The sequence below is a fragment of the Mustela putorius genome, unplaced genomic scaffold (assembly GCF_011764305.1).
Source record: "Mustela putorius furo isolate JIRA1106 unplaced genomic scaffold, ASM1176430v1.1 tig00000196_pilon_pilon_pilon, whole genome shotgun sequence".
In the NCBI taxonomy this organism is placed as follows: Eukaryota; Metazoa; Chordata; class Mammalia; order Carnivora; family Mustelidae; genus Mustela; species Mustela putorius.
Window position 1 is genome coordinate 9,464,563 of NW_025421310.1, and position 16,789 is coordinate 9,481,351.

General features: G+C 51.0%; 1 protein-coding gene across 8 annotated transcripts; it reads left to right on the top strand.

Moving 5' to 3' along the window:
- Positions 1-178: 178 nt before the first annotated feature.
- LOC101678525 (sialic acid-binding Ig-like lectin 10) lies at positions 179-10,729 on the top strand. 8 transcript variants are annotated; one of them, XM_013064115.2, is made up of 12 exons: positions 203-466; positions 547-930; positions 1,082-1,366; positions 1,622-1,669; positions 1,762-2,046; positions 3,096-3,143; positions 3,264-3,521; positions 3,603-3,887; positions 4,180-4,270; positions 4,360-4,600; positions 7,196-7,498; positions 8,092-8,308. In XM_013064115.2, the coding sequence occupies exons 1-11, from the start codon at positions 430-432 to the stop codon at positions 7,457-7,459; spliced, it is 2,226 nt and encodes a 741-aa protein (XP_012919569.1). In that variant the 5' UTR covers positions 203-429; the 3' UTR covers positions 7,460-7,498; positions 8,092-8,308. The 8 variants fall into 8 exon arrangements, 6 of the variants coding, with proteins under 6 accessions (XP_044933315.1, XP_012919570.1, XP_012919569.1 ...); XR_001182032.2 differs by having other exon boundaries at positions 204-466; positions 7,196-7,517; positions 8,047-8,308; XR_001182033.2 differs by having other exon boundaries at positions 204-466; positions 7,196-7,517.
- The last annotated feature ends 6,060 nt before the right edge of the window (positions 10,730-16,789 follow it).

Genomic DNA, 16,789 nt, shown 5'->3' on the forward strand with positions numbered 1-16,789 from the left:
TTCCCCCATCCCCCCAAAAGCCACCTCTGCACTGACCACCATCCCCAGGGCCCCTGTCTGAAGAAGGGTTCACTGTGAACTTTCACTTCTGCTTCCCCAGTGACCCAGGGCGCAGGGGGAGAGCCCCTACCCTCCACTGGCCCCGGCCCCACGGCCTCACAGCCTCACAGGCCTTCCACTCCCTCCCTGGGGAGGTGACTGCCGGAAGGATCAGCTCTGCAGTCCTGTGCACCCGGCAGGCACCCCAGGGAAGAACTGGGTCCCAGTGGATGAGCACGGGTGGGGAGTGGCAAGGTCGGGGAGTGTCATGTGGGGCCCAGCATCAGGCGCCTGGGGCTCAGCTTCCTCTGCCGGGTTCTTCCCCTTCTGCCCCGCCCATTGCCTGTCCCAGCGTCTGGGGGCCCGGCCCAAGGGCCTCCTTGTGTAGAGATGCTCCCACTGCTGCTCTTGGCCCTGCTGTCCGGTGGTGAGTGGGCCAAGGGCCAGAAGGGGCCTGGGTGGGGGCCCGGGGCCAGGGGCTGGAGCTTGAACCTCTGTCTCCCACAGGGTCTCTGGCTCAGTTCCGGGGATTCTCACTGCAAGTACAGAAGGAGGTGACTGTGCAGGAGGGCCTGTGTGTGCTTGTGCCCTGCACCTTCTCCTACCCCCCGATTGGCTGGACAGAGGACACCCCCGCTCTTGGCTACTGGTTCCTCACCGGGACAGACTCGAGCATCGGGAGGCCAGTGGCCACAAACAACCCGAATCGAGCAGTGCAGACCGTGCCCAGGGACCGATTCCAGCTCATTGGCAATCCCCAGAACCGGAGCTGTTCCCTGCTGATCAGAGAGGCCCAGATGGAAGACTCGGGATGGTACTTCTTTCGGGTGGAGAGAGGCTATTACGCGCAATACAGTTTTGTAAGAAACCAGTTCAATCTGCAAGTGACAGGTGCGGAACTGACCGGGGGTGGGGCCTCTCCTCCTCCCTGCCATCCCCCACCTCCTGCCCAGTGGGAAGGGGGTACTGTGGGGAACAGACCAGGGGTCGCCCCCTGCAACATCCCCTTCCGGGGCTCCCATGTGCCCTCTCTGTGTCCCAGACCTCACCCAGAAGCCAGATGTCTACGTCCCAGAGATCCTGGAGCCAGGACGTCCGGTGGCAGTCATCTGTGTGTTTAACTGGAACTTTGAGGAATGTCCAGCCCCTACTTTCTCCTGGCTGGGGGACGCCGTCTCCGCCCCAGGGCCCAGACCCAAGTCCTCCTACTTTTCAGTGCTTACTCTCACTCCGAGACCCCAGGACCATAGCACCGACCTCACCTGCCGTGTGTACTTCTCCAGGAAGGGCGTGAGCACAGAGAGAACCGCCAGACTTAATGTCGCCTGTGAGTCTGGTGGCGGGGCATCGGAGTGTGCTGATGGGCACGGAGGTTGTGCAGGTGGAGAGATGCAGCAGCTGGTGGTGGTGGGGGCAGCCCAGAGAGGCCAGTGAGGTGCCCAGCACACTGCCTCAGCGCATGTTTGTCACTTGTGTCCAGAGGGTAGTCCCACTTTCTCCCTGCCTCCATCCCGCGGGCGTTCTCTCAGACTGTAAGGAACCCCATCTTCTTCCCCAGAGTCAGCTCTCAATCTTGTTGCAGATGCCCCCAAAGACCTGGCTATCAGCGTTTCCCGAGTCAACACGTCAGGTACAGAGGACCTGGGGCAGGGAGGGGGCTAGTCCTGGCAGGAGGGCAAGCTGGTGTCAGGAGGGTGAGGGAGACGTTGTTCCTCCCTGCAGCCTTTCTCTTGCTGTTTCCAGCCCTGGAGCCCCAGGGCAACAGCCCACATCTGGAGGCTGAGAAAGGCCAGTTCCTGCGACTGCTCTGTGCTGCTGACGGCCAGCCCCCAGCCACGCTGAGCTGGGCCCGGGAGGACCGGGTCCTCTCTAGGTCCCACCCCGGGGGCTCTGGAACCCTGGAGCTGGTGCTGCCGGCGGTAAAGCCTGGGGATTCGGGCTGCTACACCTGCCAAGCAGAGAACAGGCTTGGTTCCCGGAGCCGTACCCTGGACCTCTTTGTGCAGTGTGAGTGTGACCTGCCAGGCCCTGGTTTCCAGAAAGGGAGAGGGATGAGGAGGCTGGGGCTGGGGGCAGGGTCCCAGGCCTTTTGGGGCTGACGATTCCAATTCCATCTCTGATGTGGGCTCCCCCTGCACACACCACCAGGCAGTCCTCTGATGCCATCTAGGCGTTCTAGGGGTTCAGCTCCACCACACTCTGTCTGGAGGCAGAGTCAGATCCCGCAGTGGGGAGGATCAGTCCCACAAGACCACCCCCCGCCACTTCAGAGGCCAGCCTCAAGCCCAGGCTGACCAACCGTCGTCTATAGATTGGAGTTTCTCGTGACACCCTCCCTCCTCGGATTTAATTAATGTGATAAAGTAGCTCACAGAACTCGGGAACATTTTACTGATGGTCTCAGGCTACCACAAGCGGATAGAACAGGAACAGCCGGTGGAAGAGACGCAGGTGGTGGAAGAGACGCGGGTGGGGTGGGGGGTGGGCAGGCATGGGGCAATGGCCGCTCTCCAGGTGCACCCTGATCCTGCCACCTCCACGTGCTCACCCACCTGGAAACCCTCCGAAGCGTGTTCTTTTGGGTTTTTATGGAGGTTTCAATAAGGCAGGATTGAGCAAATGACTGGCCATTGCTGACTGGCTCCACCTCCAGCCTCTCTCCCTTCCCTGGAAGTCAGGGGTGGGGTGGAACGGAGGTGCTTTCCAAAAATCGCCTCATTTGCATAAATCCAGGTATGGTGGAAAGGGGTTTGTTATTAATATCAAGACACCTTTATGACTCTCATCATGTAGGAAATTCCAAGGATTTTAGGAACCAGACAGAGACCAAACAGATATTTCTTATTATAAACCACAAATCACAGATGCCAGCCCTCCTTACCTATCTATTCCCTTGGGCCACTCAGGGGAGAATTGGTCAGCTGGTGACTCAATCCACGGCCCCCCCCCCCCCCGGCCCCACCCCCTCAACCCCATCCTGCCATCTTGGTCTCCAAGGACGGTTCTCTGTCCAGAGGGCAGCCCCTTGTCTAAAGCCAGAACCCTGTCTGTTTCAGATGCCCCAGAGAACCTGAGAGTGATGACCCTGTATGCAAATAGAACAGGTAGGAAGGGGACCAGAGAAACCAGGGCCTCATGGGGCCATGCTGGAGGCCTCAGTGTCTGGAATGTTGGCGCCCCTGTGCCCTCAGCTGAGCATCTGTCCTGTCTCTTTCCTCTCCTAGTCCTGGAAAACCTCGGGAATGGCACATCCCTCCCAGTCCTGGAGGGCCAAAGCTTGCGTCTGCTCTGTGTCACCCACAGCAACCCCCCAGCCCAGCTGAGCTGGGTCCTGAGGGGACAGACTCTGAGCCCTTCCCAGCCCGCAGACCCTGGGATCCTGGAGCTCCCTCAGATACAAATGAAGCATGAAGGAGACCTCACCTGCCAAGCCCAGAACGCACTGGGCTCCCAGCACATCTCCCTGCATCTCTCTGTGGTCTGTGAGTGTGGGGACATCTGGGGGCAGGCTGCCTGGGCCTGGAGAGGAGAGACACGGCCAACCCCTCCCCTTTCTCCCGCAGACCCTCCGCGGCTGCTCAGCCCCTCCTGCTCCTGGGAGGTCGAGGGGCTGCGCTGTAACTGCTCCTCCCGAGCACAGCCGGCCCCCACCCTGCGCTGGCGGCTGGGGGAGGAGCTGCTGGAGGGGAACCACAGCAACGCCTCCTGGACCGTCACCTCCAACTCTGCGGGGCCCTGGGCCAACAGCTCCCTGAGCCTCAGTGGGCCGCTGGGCTCTGGCCTCAGAGTCACCTGTGAGGCCTGGAATGTGCACGGGAAACAGAGCGCCACAGTCCTGCTGCTCCCAGGTCCGGACGCCAACTGGATGCTGAATGGGGCAGGGGCCAAGGTTCTGTGGTTAGAGCAGGAGCTGGGAAAGGGCACTCAGCCCCTGTGGCTAGGGATGCAGAGGGAAATCTAAACTGGAAGTCCTGTCATCTGGGCCTGGGGTGCCCCAGGGTTTCCAAGACTTGGACAGAAGGGGCTTCAGATAAAACGTCTGGGAAGGGAGCTGAAAGCCCGATTGCCCTGTGGCAGGTGGGTGTGAGGCTCCAGGTTAATGGGAGGGGCTTAGAGATGGCCGATGGTTTCCTTGTGCAGATAAGGGTCTCGTCTCACAAGCATTCTCCAATGGAGCATTTCTGGGAACTGGCGTCATGACCTTTCTTTTCCTCTGCCTCCTCCTGGTCATGTGAGTGAGGAGCCAGAATGTGTGTGGGGCTGGTGTGTGGGGCTGGGGCTGGTGAGGTTCCAAGGGGCACATGCTGGTTGTTTCCCCAGCAGGAAGACTCTGAGGAAGAAACAGACCCAGGCTGGGACTCCGGCCCAGGCGGGGACTCTGGCCCAGGCAGGGACTCTGGCCCAGGCTGGGACTCCGGCCCAGGTGGGGACTCTGGCCCAGGCAGGGACTCTGGCCCAGGCTGGGACTCCGGCCCAGGCAGGGATGCCGCCGAGGCCCAGGCCTGCACGGAGAAGCACAATCCTGGACTATATCAACGTGTTCCCTAACCCTGGCCCCCTGGTGAGTTGCTCTTGGGCTGCCTGTGCTTTCTCGACTCAGACTTCTCCCCTGGCCCCTCTCCTGTCCTGTCCTGTCCTGTCCCAATGTTTCCCCCGAGGGATGTCAAGGTGGAAAAGGAGCAGGTGTTGGATTCAAGTCCTGATTCTGGCACCTACTCTCTGTGAGACCTTGACCAGATCGGTCGCTCCCCCAGAGCCTCCATTTCTCCCTCTGCTTCCTTCCGGGAGTTGGTTCAAGGATTAGAATGCATGTACTTGCTTAAAATGGAGCGGCCATACCATGATTACCACTCTGATGATGTTACTGATTATAACTAATGATGTGATCATTATTAATATTGTCGAGAGGCAGTGTGTTTAGTGATTAGGAGCAGGGCTCTGAAGTCAGCTGGTCTGGGTTCAGTCCTGGTATTATCATCGTGCGTTCATGGACAAATCTCTTAATTTCCCTGTGCCTTAGTTTCTTTACCTATAAAATGGGGGAAAATAGTAATACTTATTATCTAGGATCATGCTCTTTCTTTTCTTTTTTTCTTCCACCTAGGATCGTTCTAAGGGTTCACCATGCTCACTGTAACTGTAAAGCATTTAGAATAGTACTTGGCATCTAGCAAGTGTTCTACAGATGCTGGAGAGTTTCAGGAGAGAACATTAATACACCGATGACTCCAAAATTTACATCTTTCAAACTCACCCCTGACCTTGAGACTGACAGCTGATTGTTGAGGCAGCACCTCTGTTTGGATGTCTAACAGGCATCTTGGACTGAGCCTGCCTGAGACAGAACTTAAGACTAACTCTTCCCTGTAGGCTTCCCCTCCCCCCGGCCCATCTTAGCACACATCTCAGCACCACATTCGCCCTGCTGCCTAAGCTGAAATCCTGGAAGTCATCTTTTGCTCCTCTCTTCTCCACACCTCACAATTAACCCATCAGCAAATCCCCTTCAAAATATGCCCAAACCACTTCTCCCACCCCACACCCGACCATGCACCACCCATTTCCTGTGCATGCCCCCTACTTCCTCTCTCACCGCCAGTCTCTCTTTCTCCTGCATGCTATCCTTTACAAGCCCAAACAGGTACCTCTACCCCCATGGGGTACTACTCAGCAATCAAAAGGAACAAATGAGGGGCACTTGGGTGGCTCAGTACGTTAAGCATCTGCTTTCGGCTCAGGGCATGACCTCAGGGTCCTGGGAGCAAGCCCTGTGTCAGGCTCCTTACTCAGTAGGGAACCTACTTTTCCCTCTCTCCCTCTCTGCCTACTTGTGCTCTCTCTCTGTCAAATAAATAAAATCTAAAGTCATAAAAAAAAGGAAGGAACAAACAAGAGAAGCTACTGGTTGAAAAACCTTAGAGGCAAAAAAAAAAAGCCAACCTCAAATGGTCATATGTGCATGACTCCATATTTATAACACCCTGAAAATGGTGAAATTGTAGAGATGGAGGACAGATTCATAGTTGCCTGGGCTGGGGACAGGAGGCTGATGAGGACCATAAAGGAATAGCAAGCGAGGAGCTTTGCGACAATGGGACAGTTCTCGTCTTGACTGTGGTGGTGGCCACAGGAATCTGCCTGTGTTTGTTTGCTCAGGCTGCCACAGCAAAGAACCACAGAACGGGTGGCTTAAGCCCTGCTATACCCGAGTTTTCACATCTGAGAGACCACCAAGGAGCCAAACACCAGTGCAATCACACGAGGGCTTATTCAGCAAGCTTAACCTTGGGCCCAAGTATACCCGACACAGCGGAGTAGGGACTTGGACCCTGAACTAGATTATAGTCAGAGTTTTTAAAGGCGGAGTAGGGGTGGACTCTGCGGTGGGTGAGGACAAAGGGGGTTATGAATGATGTAAGAGTCTAAAGAATTTTGGAAGCGAGGTCTCCAGGACCTTGAGGGACTAGCTGTTGTCTGGGGAAAAGGTTATTCATTACCAATAATAAAAATCTTCTTATGAGACCCTTTAGATGTATATCAGTGGGTCATATGCTTGGGAATGATCGCTGACACTATCTTGGAGATTTAGAGATAAAGTTTCACATTTCTCCTATCAAGTAACCTTGTTAGTGAGATTTAGGTTTAGAAGAAATTTAACGTTATTTACATTTCCTTCTGCCTCAGCTTCCTTCAGTTTTTATGGAGGGGAGGGCGACATTTGGGCTTGAGGAACTGAGTTACTTGCCTCTGGAAATTGGACTATTGATAAGATAGCTTCTTTGTTGTAGATCACTAGGACATTTGTAAACCGAGGGAGACTCCTGTCTTGCAGGATTGTGATCTCTGCAAGTTAACTATGTGTTTTTCTTTTAGGGCAGCCAGGGGTGGCTGAGGGATGTCACACACACTACCGAGGGGAGGGGAGCAGGTAGAGAGGGGGTGCAAGGTGCCAGCTTTTGCTTTGCCAAGATGGCTGTACTTATGTCAGGGCTAGACTTGAGGTGTGTACAGCCTTATTTTTTTTGGCCTCCACACAGACGTTATTTACTGTTTGTTCCTGCCCCAAGATGTAATCAACCCCCAGGTCCTCGAGGCACCTGGCACATGGTAAGCTCTCGAGCAGCCGTTGAATGAAGGATGGTTGTTTTACCCTCAGGCTCGGAATCAGAAAGCCGCACCACGCAGTCCTTCCCAAGCCCCTCCTCCCGGTGCTCACTCCCTGGAATTGAAGAACCAGAAGGAGCTCCATGTTGTTGCCCACACTTGTCCAGGACCCAAATCATTCACTCAAGCCTCGGAATCGCAGAATAACCAAGAGGAGCTCCATTATGCAACCCTCTACTTCTCAGGCCTCAGACCACGAGAGACCCAGGAGCCCAAGGATACCCACTCAGAGTACACAGACGTCAAGTTCCACTGAGGCTGTCTTGGGCTGCGGCATGGCAGGGCTGGGACCCAGGTCAGGCAGATTGGAGAGGGTGAGAAAATGAGCCACCAGGCAGTCTCTCTCTCTCTCTCTCTCTCTCTCTCTCTCGTCCTCCAAGGATGGCTTCTCCTATCCCAGACCTGAGCACACTATTCTGAGAGGCAAGGAAAAGTCTTGGCTTTGCCACAGTTTCTCAAAGGTGGGAGGGCCTTTAAAGACAATTAAACTACTGCTCTGTGAGGTCAGCAAGCTAACTTCAGAGGCTAAGTCTGGCCCTCTGCCTAACTTTGAGCCAGGGGTGCTTTTTACATTTTAAAAGGTAGGGGGGAGGGGCACCCAGCTGGCTCAATGGGAAGAGTTTGTGACTTTTGATCTCCCAGCCCCAAGTGTGAGCCCCAAGCTGGGTGTAGAGATTATTAACCATAAAAATTAAAAAAATAATAATCTTAAAAAATAAGTGGTTGGGGGAAATCAAAAGAGGAAAGATGTTTTGTGATGTGTGGAAATGATATGAAATTCAAATTTCAGTGTCCATAAATAAAGTTTTATTGGACCATGCATTCTTTTATGTATGTTCACAGCCTATGTTTGGCAGAGTTGAGTCTGAGATACTTGCTCTTCTACAGAAGAGGAACAGAAGCAGATGCCAAGAATGAGTTCAAGAGCAGTCACAACGACTAGCTGTGTGACAAGACAGGAAGTCCCCAGAGTGAGGTCTTTCAGGGCCAGGACACCAGATGGAGGTTGAGGGGAAGATGCCTTCTCCAACCCAGGAAGAGCAAACGCATGAGGGTCGTGGGAGTGGAAATGCTTTCCAAGTGGAATAAAAAAAAAACTTCAGGGGCACCTGGGTGGCTCAGTCGTTAAGCGTCGTCCGCCTTTGGCTCAGGTCGTGATCCCCCTGGAATCACGCCTGCATCGGGCTGCCTGCTCAGTAGGGGGGGAGCCTGCTTTTCCCTCTCCCACTCCCCCTGCTTGTGTTCCCTCTCTCGCTGTGTCTCTCTCTGTCAAGTAATAAATAAAATCTTAAACAACAACAACAAAACACTTCAGAATGTACTCTGAATCAACGGGCTGGTGAAGAGAGAAAACGGGTCTGTTTCTCAGAACAGACGCGTTCCTTCCCTTCTTCCTTCCCCAGAGATCAGAATTCTATATGCTTCTCCGAAAGCTCTCTTGGGGCATGGTTACCACTTAACAGGCAGAAAACTGAGGAGCCCAGAATAGATGTTGGACTTTGCATTAAAAAAAATCTTTTTTTTTTTTTTTTAAAAGTAGGCTGCAGCAGGATGTGGGGCTTGAACTCATGACCCTTAGATGGAGACCTGAGCTGGGACCAAGAGTCTGACACTTAACCCACTAAGCCACCCAGGCTCCTCTTCCCAACCCCCTCAAAAAGTTTTAAATTACACACTTGGAAGACAGGGAGAGCTGGAAAACAAAACAAAAAAAATTACAGATAAAGCAGAAGAGGTTATGCGTAATGCAGAAAAATAGGTACGGAGGTCAAAGAGAGTTTTCTCAAGGAACTCGCCCTGGTTAAGTTGCCATGTAATAAATAATAAGAGAAAGGGAAGGGGAAGGAAGGAGAAAATAACATTTTTGAGCATCTACCATGTATCACACTGCGAGCCAGTTATAAACAATTACCTCCTTCGGTAACAGCTGGTGTGCAGTAAAGAGCATCCCTGTTGTGGAGAAGTCAGACTCAGAGAGGTGAACTAACTTCTCTAAAGCCACACAGGAGAAATCTGTGGAAGCAAGAGTGCCACCTACCTCAGCAAAGGCTGTCTGGCTCTTAATCCCAGTTTTCCCCACTGCTTCGCAATCCCTTCTGAAGGGGGTGCTCTTGAGTGAAAAGGACTCGGACCCCCAGGCGGGAATCCAGGGCACTTGGAGGGACTGAGGCATGAAAGGCCCATCTCTGACCAAATTTATAGTGAACGGGGGTAAGAGCTAAAGAGCAGAGGAAAGTTTAGAAGGGAAGGCATATGATTTCAAAAGGCTACAACTCCGGGGAGGGAAGAAGCTGGTGGTGGATATGTTTTCCAAGCCTGGGAGGGGTGCTGGGCTGGGGTCCTGAGGCTGTGTGTCCCAAGGGAGAAAATAACAGGCTGTTCAGAGATAACCCCACTTCAGCTAAACCCTCTCAAATTCCACACCTATATCTGTGGAAATGTTTGTACCGTTGACTGACATATATACGCTTACCTCACTTTGCTTACCTCACTTTGTGCTTTGTTTAATGCTTAACCCACTCAATACAGAAACTCTTTTTTTTTTTTTTAAGATTTTATTTATTTATTTGACGCAGAGAGAGTTAGCAAGAGAGGTAATACAAGCAGGAGGAGTAGGAGAGGGAGAAGCAGGCTTCCTGCTTAGCAGGGAGCCCAATGTGGGGCTTGATCCCAGGACCCTGGGATCATGACCTGAGCTGAAGGCAGACGCCCAACTGACTGAGCCACTCAGGCGCCCCGAAACTCTTTTTTTTTTTAAAAAAGATTTTACTTATTTATTTGACAAAGAGAGAGAGAGAGAGTGTGTGTGTGTGTGTACACAAGCAGGCAGAGCAGCAGAGGGAGAAGGAGAAGCAGGCTCCCCGCTGGCGAGAGATCCCCACGTGGGGCTCCATGCCAGGACCCTGGGATCATGACCCAAGCCGAAGGCAGATGCCTAGCGATAGAGCTACCCAGGTATCCCAAGATTTCCTTATCTAATTCTGTTCATCTTTTTAAGGATGAACATCCTTCTTCCCTTCTTCCCATCCCCACCACCATACTCTTAGGAAGACAAAACAAAAAAACAAACAAAGAAATCATCAACAGTGACCAGCTGCATGGACATAGTCTGAACACAGCTTCCTCCCAAGATGAGGTGACAGGCTCTCCTCTCTTTATATCTGAAATGAACATGAACAGGGCTCATGTTCAATCACAGCTTTTTTCCTCATTCGAGCCACTAAAACGCAGGTTCTGACTTTTCTCTAATATAAATATTACAAAGAAGTTAGCAGGTAATAATGCTTATGACTAGGGTCAGATGTGAAAACTGAAGAACAGCTCCTAACTTTCTGCTTTTTATTAGTCACAGCTTATAAAACTTCCCTCTTGTCAATGAAATGGCCTGAGCTTTGTGGTATGAAGGATCTCCTGGTGACAGAATCACTCTGGTTCCCAGAAGATCACTACATAGCAAATAACGAAGAAGAAGAAGGAGGAGAAGAAGAAGAAGGAGAAAGAAGAAAGAAAGAAAGAAAGAAAGAAAGAAAGAAAGAAAGAGAGGAAGGGAGGGAGGAAGGAGGGGGGAAAGGGGCACCTGGGTGGCTCAGGCGGTTATGGATCTTCCTTTGGCTCAGGTCATGATCCCAGGGTCCTGGGATCTAGTCTGGCATTGGGCTCCCTGTTCAACCACAGGGCTGCTTCTCCTTCTCCCTCTCCCCCACCTACCCTACTCATGCTCTCTCTCTCTCAAATAAATAATAAGATCTTTAAGGGGAAAAAAGGGAGGGGGAGATTTTGAGTTGAAATTTTCCAAGGGTTCCCTTATGCAGATACTATTAACTCTGTTTGACAGTTGAGCAAACTGAGCAACCAAAAGGTTATAGGCCTGCACCATACCACACACATGATTAGTAAGGTTCAATCCCAGGCAATCTGACTCTAGAGCCCAGGCTCTTGGTCATGACCCTAAAGCAGCCTCCTGGTGGATGGTTGGACAGAGGGTGTCTTATAAAGAGGTGTGCAACTGTGGTACAGGGCAAGGACAAAGGTGTTGTACCTGTGTCCAGATTCTACCACCTACTTCCCGACTGAGTGAAGGCAAGTGACTTTTTCCCCGTGTATGGAAATGATGGAGATACCCCTATTCAAAGTCGTGTTGTAATGACTGAATAGAAACCATAGATGAAGGTACTTCACAAACTGCAAACCATCCCCCATACATTGACTATGATAATCTGAGTATCCCTAAGTGTGATTATTTAAGTAGGGGGAGGTATTCTTCTTTGATTCAAAAGAAGAGAGAATTTATTGAGACCCAGATCTCACATTTGTTAATGGCAACTATAATATTTTAAATCTTATCAGCTTGTAAAAGCCTGCCTAGTTGCTTCAGCCATGGCGCTCCAATCTGCAGCGGGAATGCAAATAGCTTTGGAGAATAAGATACAGAGCAAGGGCGAGAACAAGATACGAGAACTCACTGTCTTCCATGCTCTCTCTGTTCTTCCTCCATAGTCATCCTAGGAGCCCTGATGGGGTCGTTACTGGGTGGTTGATGATATACATGGTTGGGACACCTCCTCTGTCATGCTTTTTAGTGCTGCAGCCGGCTGGGGACTGCGTAAAATTCAACAGTAAATTAGCTGCAAGGACTGCAGTTGGCCACTAGGAGTCAGTATACACAGAGGGAAAGAACTCCGAATGGGATCCCCCAATGCAACCACCTCATTTTATAAAGGCGGCTTGCCTAAGGCCACGTGGGGAAATGGCAGAAGTGAAATTCAGAGTCAGACAGGTCCTAAAATGGATAAGCACTGAATATTATGAATTCCTTGAACCATGGTTGGGGTGGGGAGGATGCTGGGGAGCTTCTGTTTCCCCCCTGAACCCCCAGATCCTGACATGAGAGTCGTCCTTCAAAGTTGCTGTGACCTGGGAAGTTTCAAAGGGTGTGTTGCTAGGGCAACAGGTTTGACCAAGGTCATAACCTTGAACTATGTGAGCTAAGGTCCTGACTTCTGCAGTAGTTACTGGACTTGGAGGGAATGGGGCGGTTACCTGGGACCCTGGGGAAAGGCAAAGTCGTGTAAATGAAAATAAGAGTGAAGGCAGGCTCCAAGGCAGAAGTCTCAGCATAGATTCTCTGTGTTGCCAGATACCCCCTCTAATTAACCAGGGACTATCGGCCCCAGGAAGTATAAATAAAAAACCATTCTATGAGGGGTGCCTGGGTGGCTCCGTGGGTTAAAGCCTCTGCCTTTGGCTCAGGTCATGATTCCAGGGTCCTGGGATCGATCCCCACATCGGAGCTCTCTGCTCTCTACCTGCCTCTCTGCCTACTTTTGATCTCTGTCTGTCAAATAAATAAATAAAATCTTAAAAAATAAACTGTTCTATGTTTCTGATCACTGACGCAATCATCCTCTGTCAAAACATTTATTCTCAGTCCCTAATGGTGTCTCAGCTTTGTCAGATACCCTAACTTTCCAGTCAGTTCTGGTTATTAAAACTCTGATTATTACAGCTCCTTACACCTTCCCCTCAGCTTCCCTCTCTATCCAGTGGAGGTTCAAGCTGGGACTTGCCTCCTCGGAGAAGAGAGGGAGACCAGTCACCCCAGACACACCTTTTCTCTAATCCCACTTAAAGCCCTGGTTCCCCAAAGTTTGGGGGCCTGGAAGAGGCATGGGGACAAGTGACTCTTGACCCAACTGGCCACAGCAGTGGCCTCTTGTGGGCTGAAGCCGCTTCTCTGGCTAATCCTGGCTGTGTCCTGGGTGGAAGGTGTCCAAAGACTGGCTCTTTCATGAGGCAAAACTATGAGGACTTTGGTGGCTTCAGTGAAGTTTTCTGGTTACTCCTTTGCTTCTTGACATGAGAACGGTGGCCCTTCTCTCTGCCCCATGTGTTTCTCCTTTATTCCCATGCAGCTACTACATTTCACTTCCGACCCCAGAGGTATGCGTTTGCCACACACTGAGCCATTTTTTGACACCAGGTAGGTGTCCTACAATTTAATTCCACTCTTACACTGCCTATCTGGCGGTGGCATCAGATCCCACAGGGGACAGTCTCAGTCCCACGAGGGTGCCCCTCTCCCTTGCTTCAGATGCCACCTGCGCTTCTGATGGACTGGCCATAGATGGAGGTTCCCACTACCCTCTGTTGGGTTTCATAACTTTCTAGAATAGCTCACAAAGCTCAGGGAAATTCTTCCTTATGTTTTCTGACTTATTATATAAGGATAAAATCAAGGCTACAGGTGAGTTGGGCACCTGAGTGGCTCAATCGGTTAAGTGTCTTCTTTTGGCTCAGGTCATGATCTCAGGGTCCTGGGATCGAGTCCCACATCGGGCTGCTTCTTACTCTCCCTCTGCCCCTCCTCCCCCACTCATTCTCTGTCCCTCTTTCTCTCAAATAAATAAATAAATAAAATCTTAAAAAATAAGAAAGGACACAAATTCATACCAGCCAAATGAGATTTGTAGGGGGAGGTCAGGGAGGGTCCCAACTGTGATGCTTCTGTGTCCTCAAGATGCATTGCCTTCTCAGCATGTGGATGTGTGTCACCAGCCAAGAAGCTCACCTGAGCCTTGGTGTCCAGAGTTTTTAGTGGTTTTTTTTTTTTTTAATGTAGCCATAATGAGTTGAATCATTGGTCACATGATGTGGTTGAACTCAGTCCCTAGTCCCTAGACCCTTTTCCCTCCCAGGGGGTTCAGGCTGACGTCACAAGGCTCAAAGCCCCAAAGCCCTAAGGACATGGTTGGTCTTTCCAGCATGGAAAGCCCCCACCTTCAAACCATCTAGGGTCCCACCGTGAGTCGCCCTGTTACCATAAACTTAGGTGTGGTCTCAGGGCCCGTCGTAAATATCAAAGACACTTCTGTAGCTCAGAAAATTGCAAGAGTTTTAGAGGTTCCCTTCCAGGAGCCAGGAACAAAGGCCTGACAAAATCTTTATTGTACAACGCATACCAGCTTTGGACTACCATTTTTTATCTTACATCACAGGTATCCTGTCCTGTTCTCTCTGAGCCTGCTTTCAACACTTTCTTTCCCAGCAGCTTTCAGTAGATCTCATTCTCTACTGGTGGATTTCCACCTAATTTGTCATCTCAAAAATCCCTTCATTTTCCTCAAATTGCTCCAAGAGAACATAAAAACTCAGAAGGAAGGTAGCCAGAATAGCTCAGAAAGGCCATACATTCAGCTCTGACCTTGGGCAAGACATTAACCTCTCTGTGCCTTCGTGTCCTCACCTGTAAAATGAGAATAATACCTATTAGGGCTGCTGTGAGATTGGACTAGATAAAGCCACTTGGAATAGAGTCCAGTTACCTCCAAGTTTTCAAAAAATGTGTTATTTTCTCCCGCTGTGACATCATCATTGTCGCTGGTCTGGAATGCAGCATACAGAAGAAGACAAAGCTCTGGCATCAAAACAAGTTTATCTTGGCTGGTTTTGTTGCATGTTTGCCAAAATGACATGAGTGACTTCTCTGAGCATTGTTTATTGGTCAGTAAAATGGTGTGAGGGGTGGGTAATTAGGGGTGCCTGGGTGGCTGAGTTGGTTAAGTGGCTGACCCTTGATTTTGGCTTGGGTCATGATCTCAGGGTCCTAGGATCAAGCCCTGAGTCAGGTGCTGTGCTCAGTGGGGAGCCTGCTTGAGATTCTCTCTCCCCCTCTCTCTGCCCCTCTTCCACCTCAAATAAATAAATAAAATTTTTTTTTCAAATGGGGGGGTAACTAATCCATGTATAGGGAACCCCCATGCAGTAGTATCATCAGGTCTAAGGGGCTGTGCCTTTTTATTTTGTTAGATAAGACCAAACTGCCCTCCAGAAGATACTGGTTTTTTGTTTGTTTGTTTTGTGTCTTTTAGGTTATTATGACTTAGGGACAACTCAAGAGAATTTGGGAGGGGGGATGAGAGAAGTATTCTGTGTCTTGGTGGTCGTCATGGTTACATGGCTATGCATTTGATGCGTTTGTCCAAAATTTGGAACTATACAACAGAAAGAGTTCATTTACTTGTATTAAAAGAATATGAATATAAATATAAAACATATTAAGCACTTTTTGAAAGATTATGTTCGTAAAGTTTACATGAGATAATACAAGGGAACATGTCTACGTAATCTCCCTTTTGGGACCCTTAGGCCTACAGACTCCCACTGCCACTTTAGCAGACGCTTCTAGCAAATCTCAACTTTCAAGTGGTCTGAAAATCATTCATAGCCAAATGGCATTAGGGGGATTCCTTTCAGACCTAGCCCACAAATCTGACCCCTTCACTCCAGTAACCTCTTGCCAAGCACTCTGGCCACCACAGGGTTGGGGCGAAAGTGCCCTGCTCCAAGGCCCAATGTGGGACACAGGCCTGAGCAGTGACTGCTGACCTAAGCATGTTTGACTGGGAGCCTAGTAACCTGGATCCTCCACTTCCTCATGAAAGCCAGCAGGAAAGCCCTTCCCATGTATGAGACAAAGGTACTGGGAACCTGGAGTGTGAATTAGAGTCTGGACGAGGCTGGGAAGGAGTGAGAAGGTTGAGAATCCTAAGGCCAAGCGGACAAGAGAGGGAATTCTATCTGTGATAAGTGTGAGGAGAAGATCCTTGGGAGTGCCCCAAGGTTAATTCTGGGGGAGGTGTGAGGGCAAGAGCAGGCAGGCCCAGGTGTGGGGGGAAGGGGAGAGTGCAGGAGGTTATGCTGATGAGGTGGAAGTTACAGGAGGTCCTGGGATTGATGGCCTGGATGCTGAAGATGACTCAGGGATGCTAAAAGTGAGTGAGATGATAGGGAAACCAAGGAAAGAGGGGTCTTAGGACAGTGACTGTGGGAGAAAGTTGGAAGAATGGGGGTAAGATGCTGGGTCTTCTGGGAGTGTAAGAGGAAGCCCAGGAGAGGGGAAGCTGCTGCAGCTAAGGGAGGCCCTGAGAATCACTCTCTGTACCAAGAAGGTTCTGCTCTGAGGGCTGAGGGGACTGTCGCTGAGTTGGGGAGTGCTGTGTGGGAGTTCTCCAAATGTGGGGGAGCTCCCCAGGTGACCCCCCTGAATGCAGGTAACCCTGAAAAAAGATGACAATGGAAAGGATCGTCCCAAATGTATGGCAAAGGGAAAGGGGCGATTCCAAAGAAGGGAGAGACCCTGAATTTTACAGACCTCTTGACAGTGCAGGGAGAGGGCTGTGAGAAGGGAGGCCTCAAGAAAGAGGGAGGTTCACAGGGCAGGAATGACCCCCTTTACGAGAAAGATACCCTGGGGCATCCTGAGTGTGAGGGAGCTAGCAGTGAGGACAGAGGTCCTAGGGAGACAGTGGGATGTCTAAGGGAGGGAACCCAGCAGAGGAGCTGGCAGAGAAGACCCTCAGGTCGGGGGAGTGGGTATATGAAAGTGTAAGGGTGTCCTACAGATGACCTCCTGAATTTCAGAAGTGTCAATAAAACACCTGGAAAGATGGGGTTGGGGGAGGGGAGAATGGCAGTGAGGGGCTGGGCCCTAAGGAATAAGAGGGGAAGAAATACAGGTCTGAAGGCAGACATGTCCCTGGAGACCCTCTCCCCCTGGATATGAAGGACACCTGGGATCTCCTGAAGG

What these genes read in the sequence shown, in the direction of transcription:
- LOC101678525 (XM_013064115.2), top strand. Translation starts at nt 430, where the DNA reads ATGCTCCCACTGCTGCTCTTGGCCCTGCTGTCCGGTG. An exon ending in CCTGGACCTCTTTGTGCAGT is followed by an intron (nt 2,047 to 3,095) that starts GTGAGTGTGACC and finishes TGTCTGTTTCAG; the next exon opens with ATGCCCCAGAGAACCTGAGA. An exon ending in CCTGTATGCAAATAGAACAG is followed by an intron (nt 3,144 to 3,263) that starts GTAGGAAGGGGA and finishes TTCCTCTCCTAG; the next exon opens with TCCTGGAAAACCTCGGGAAT.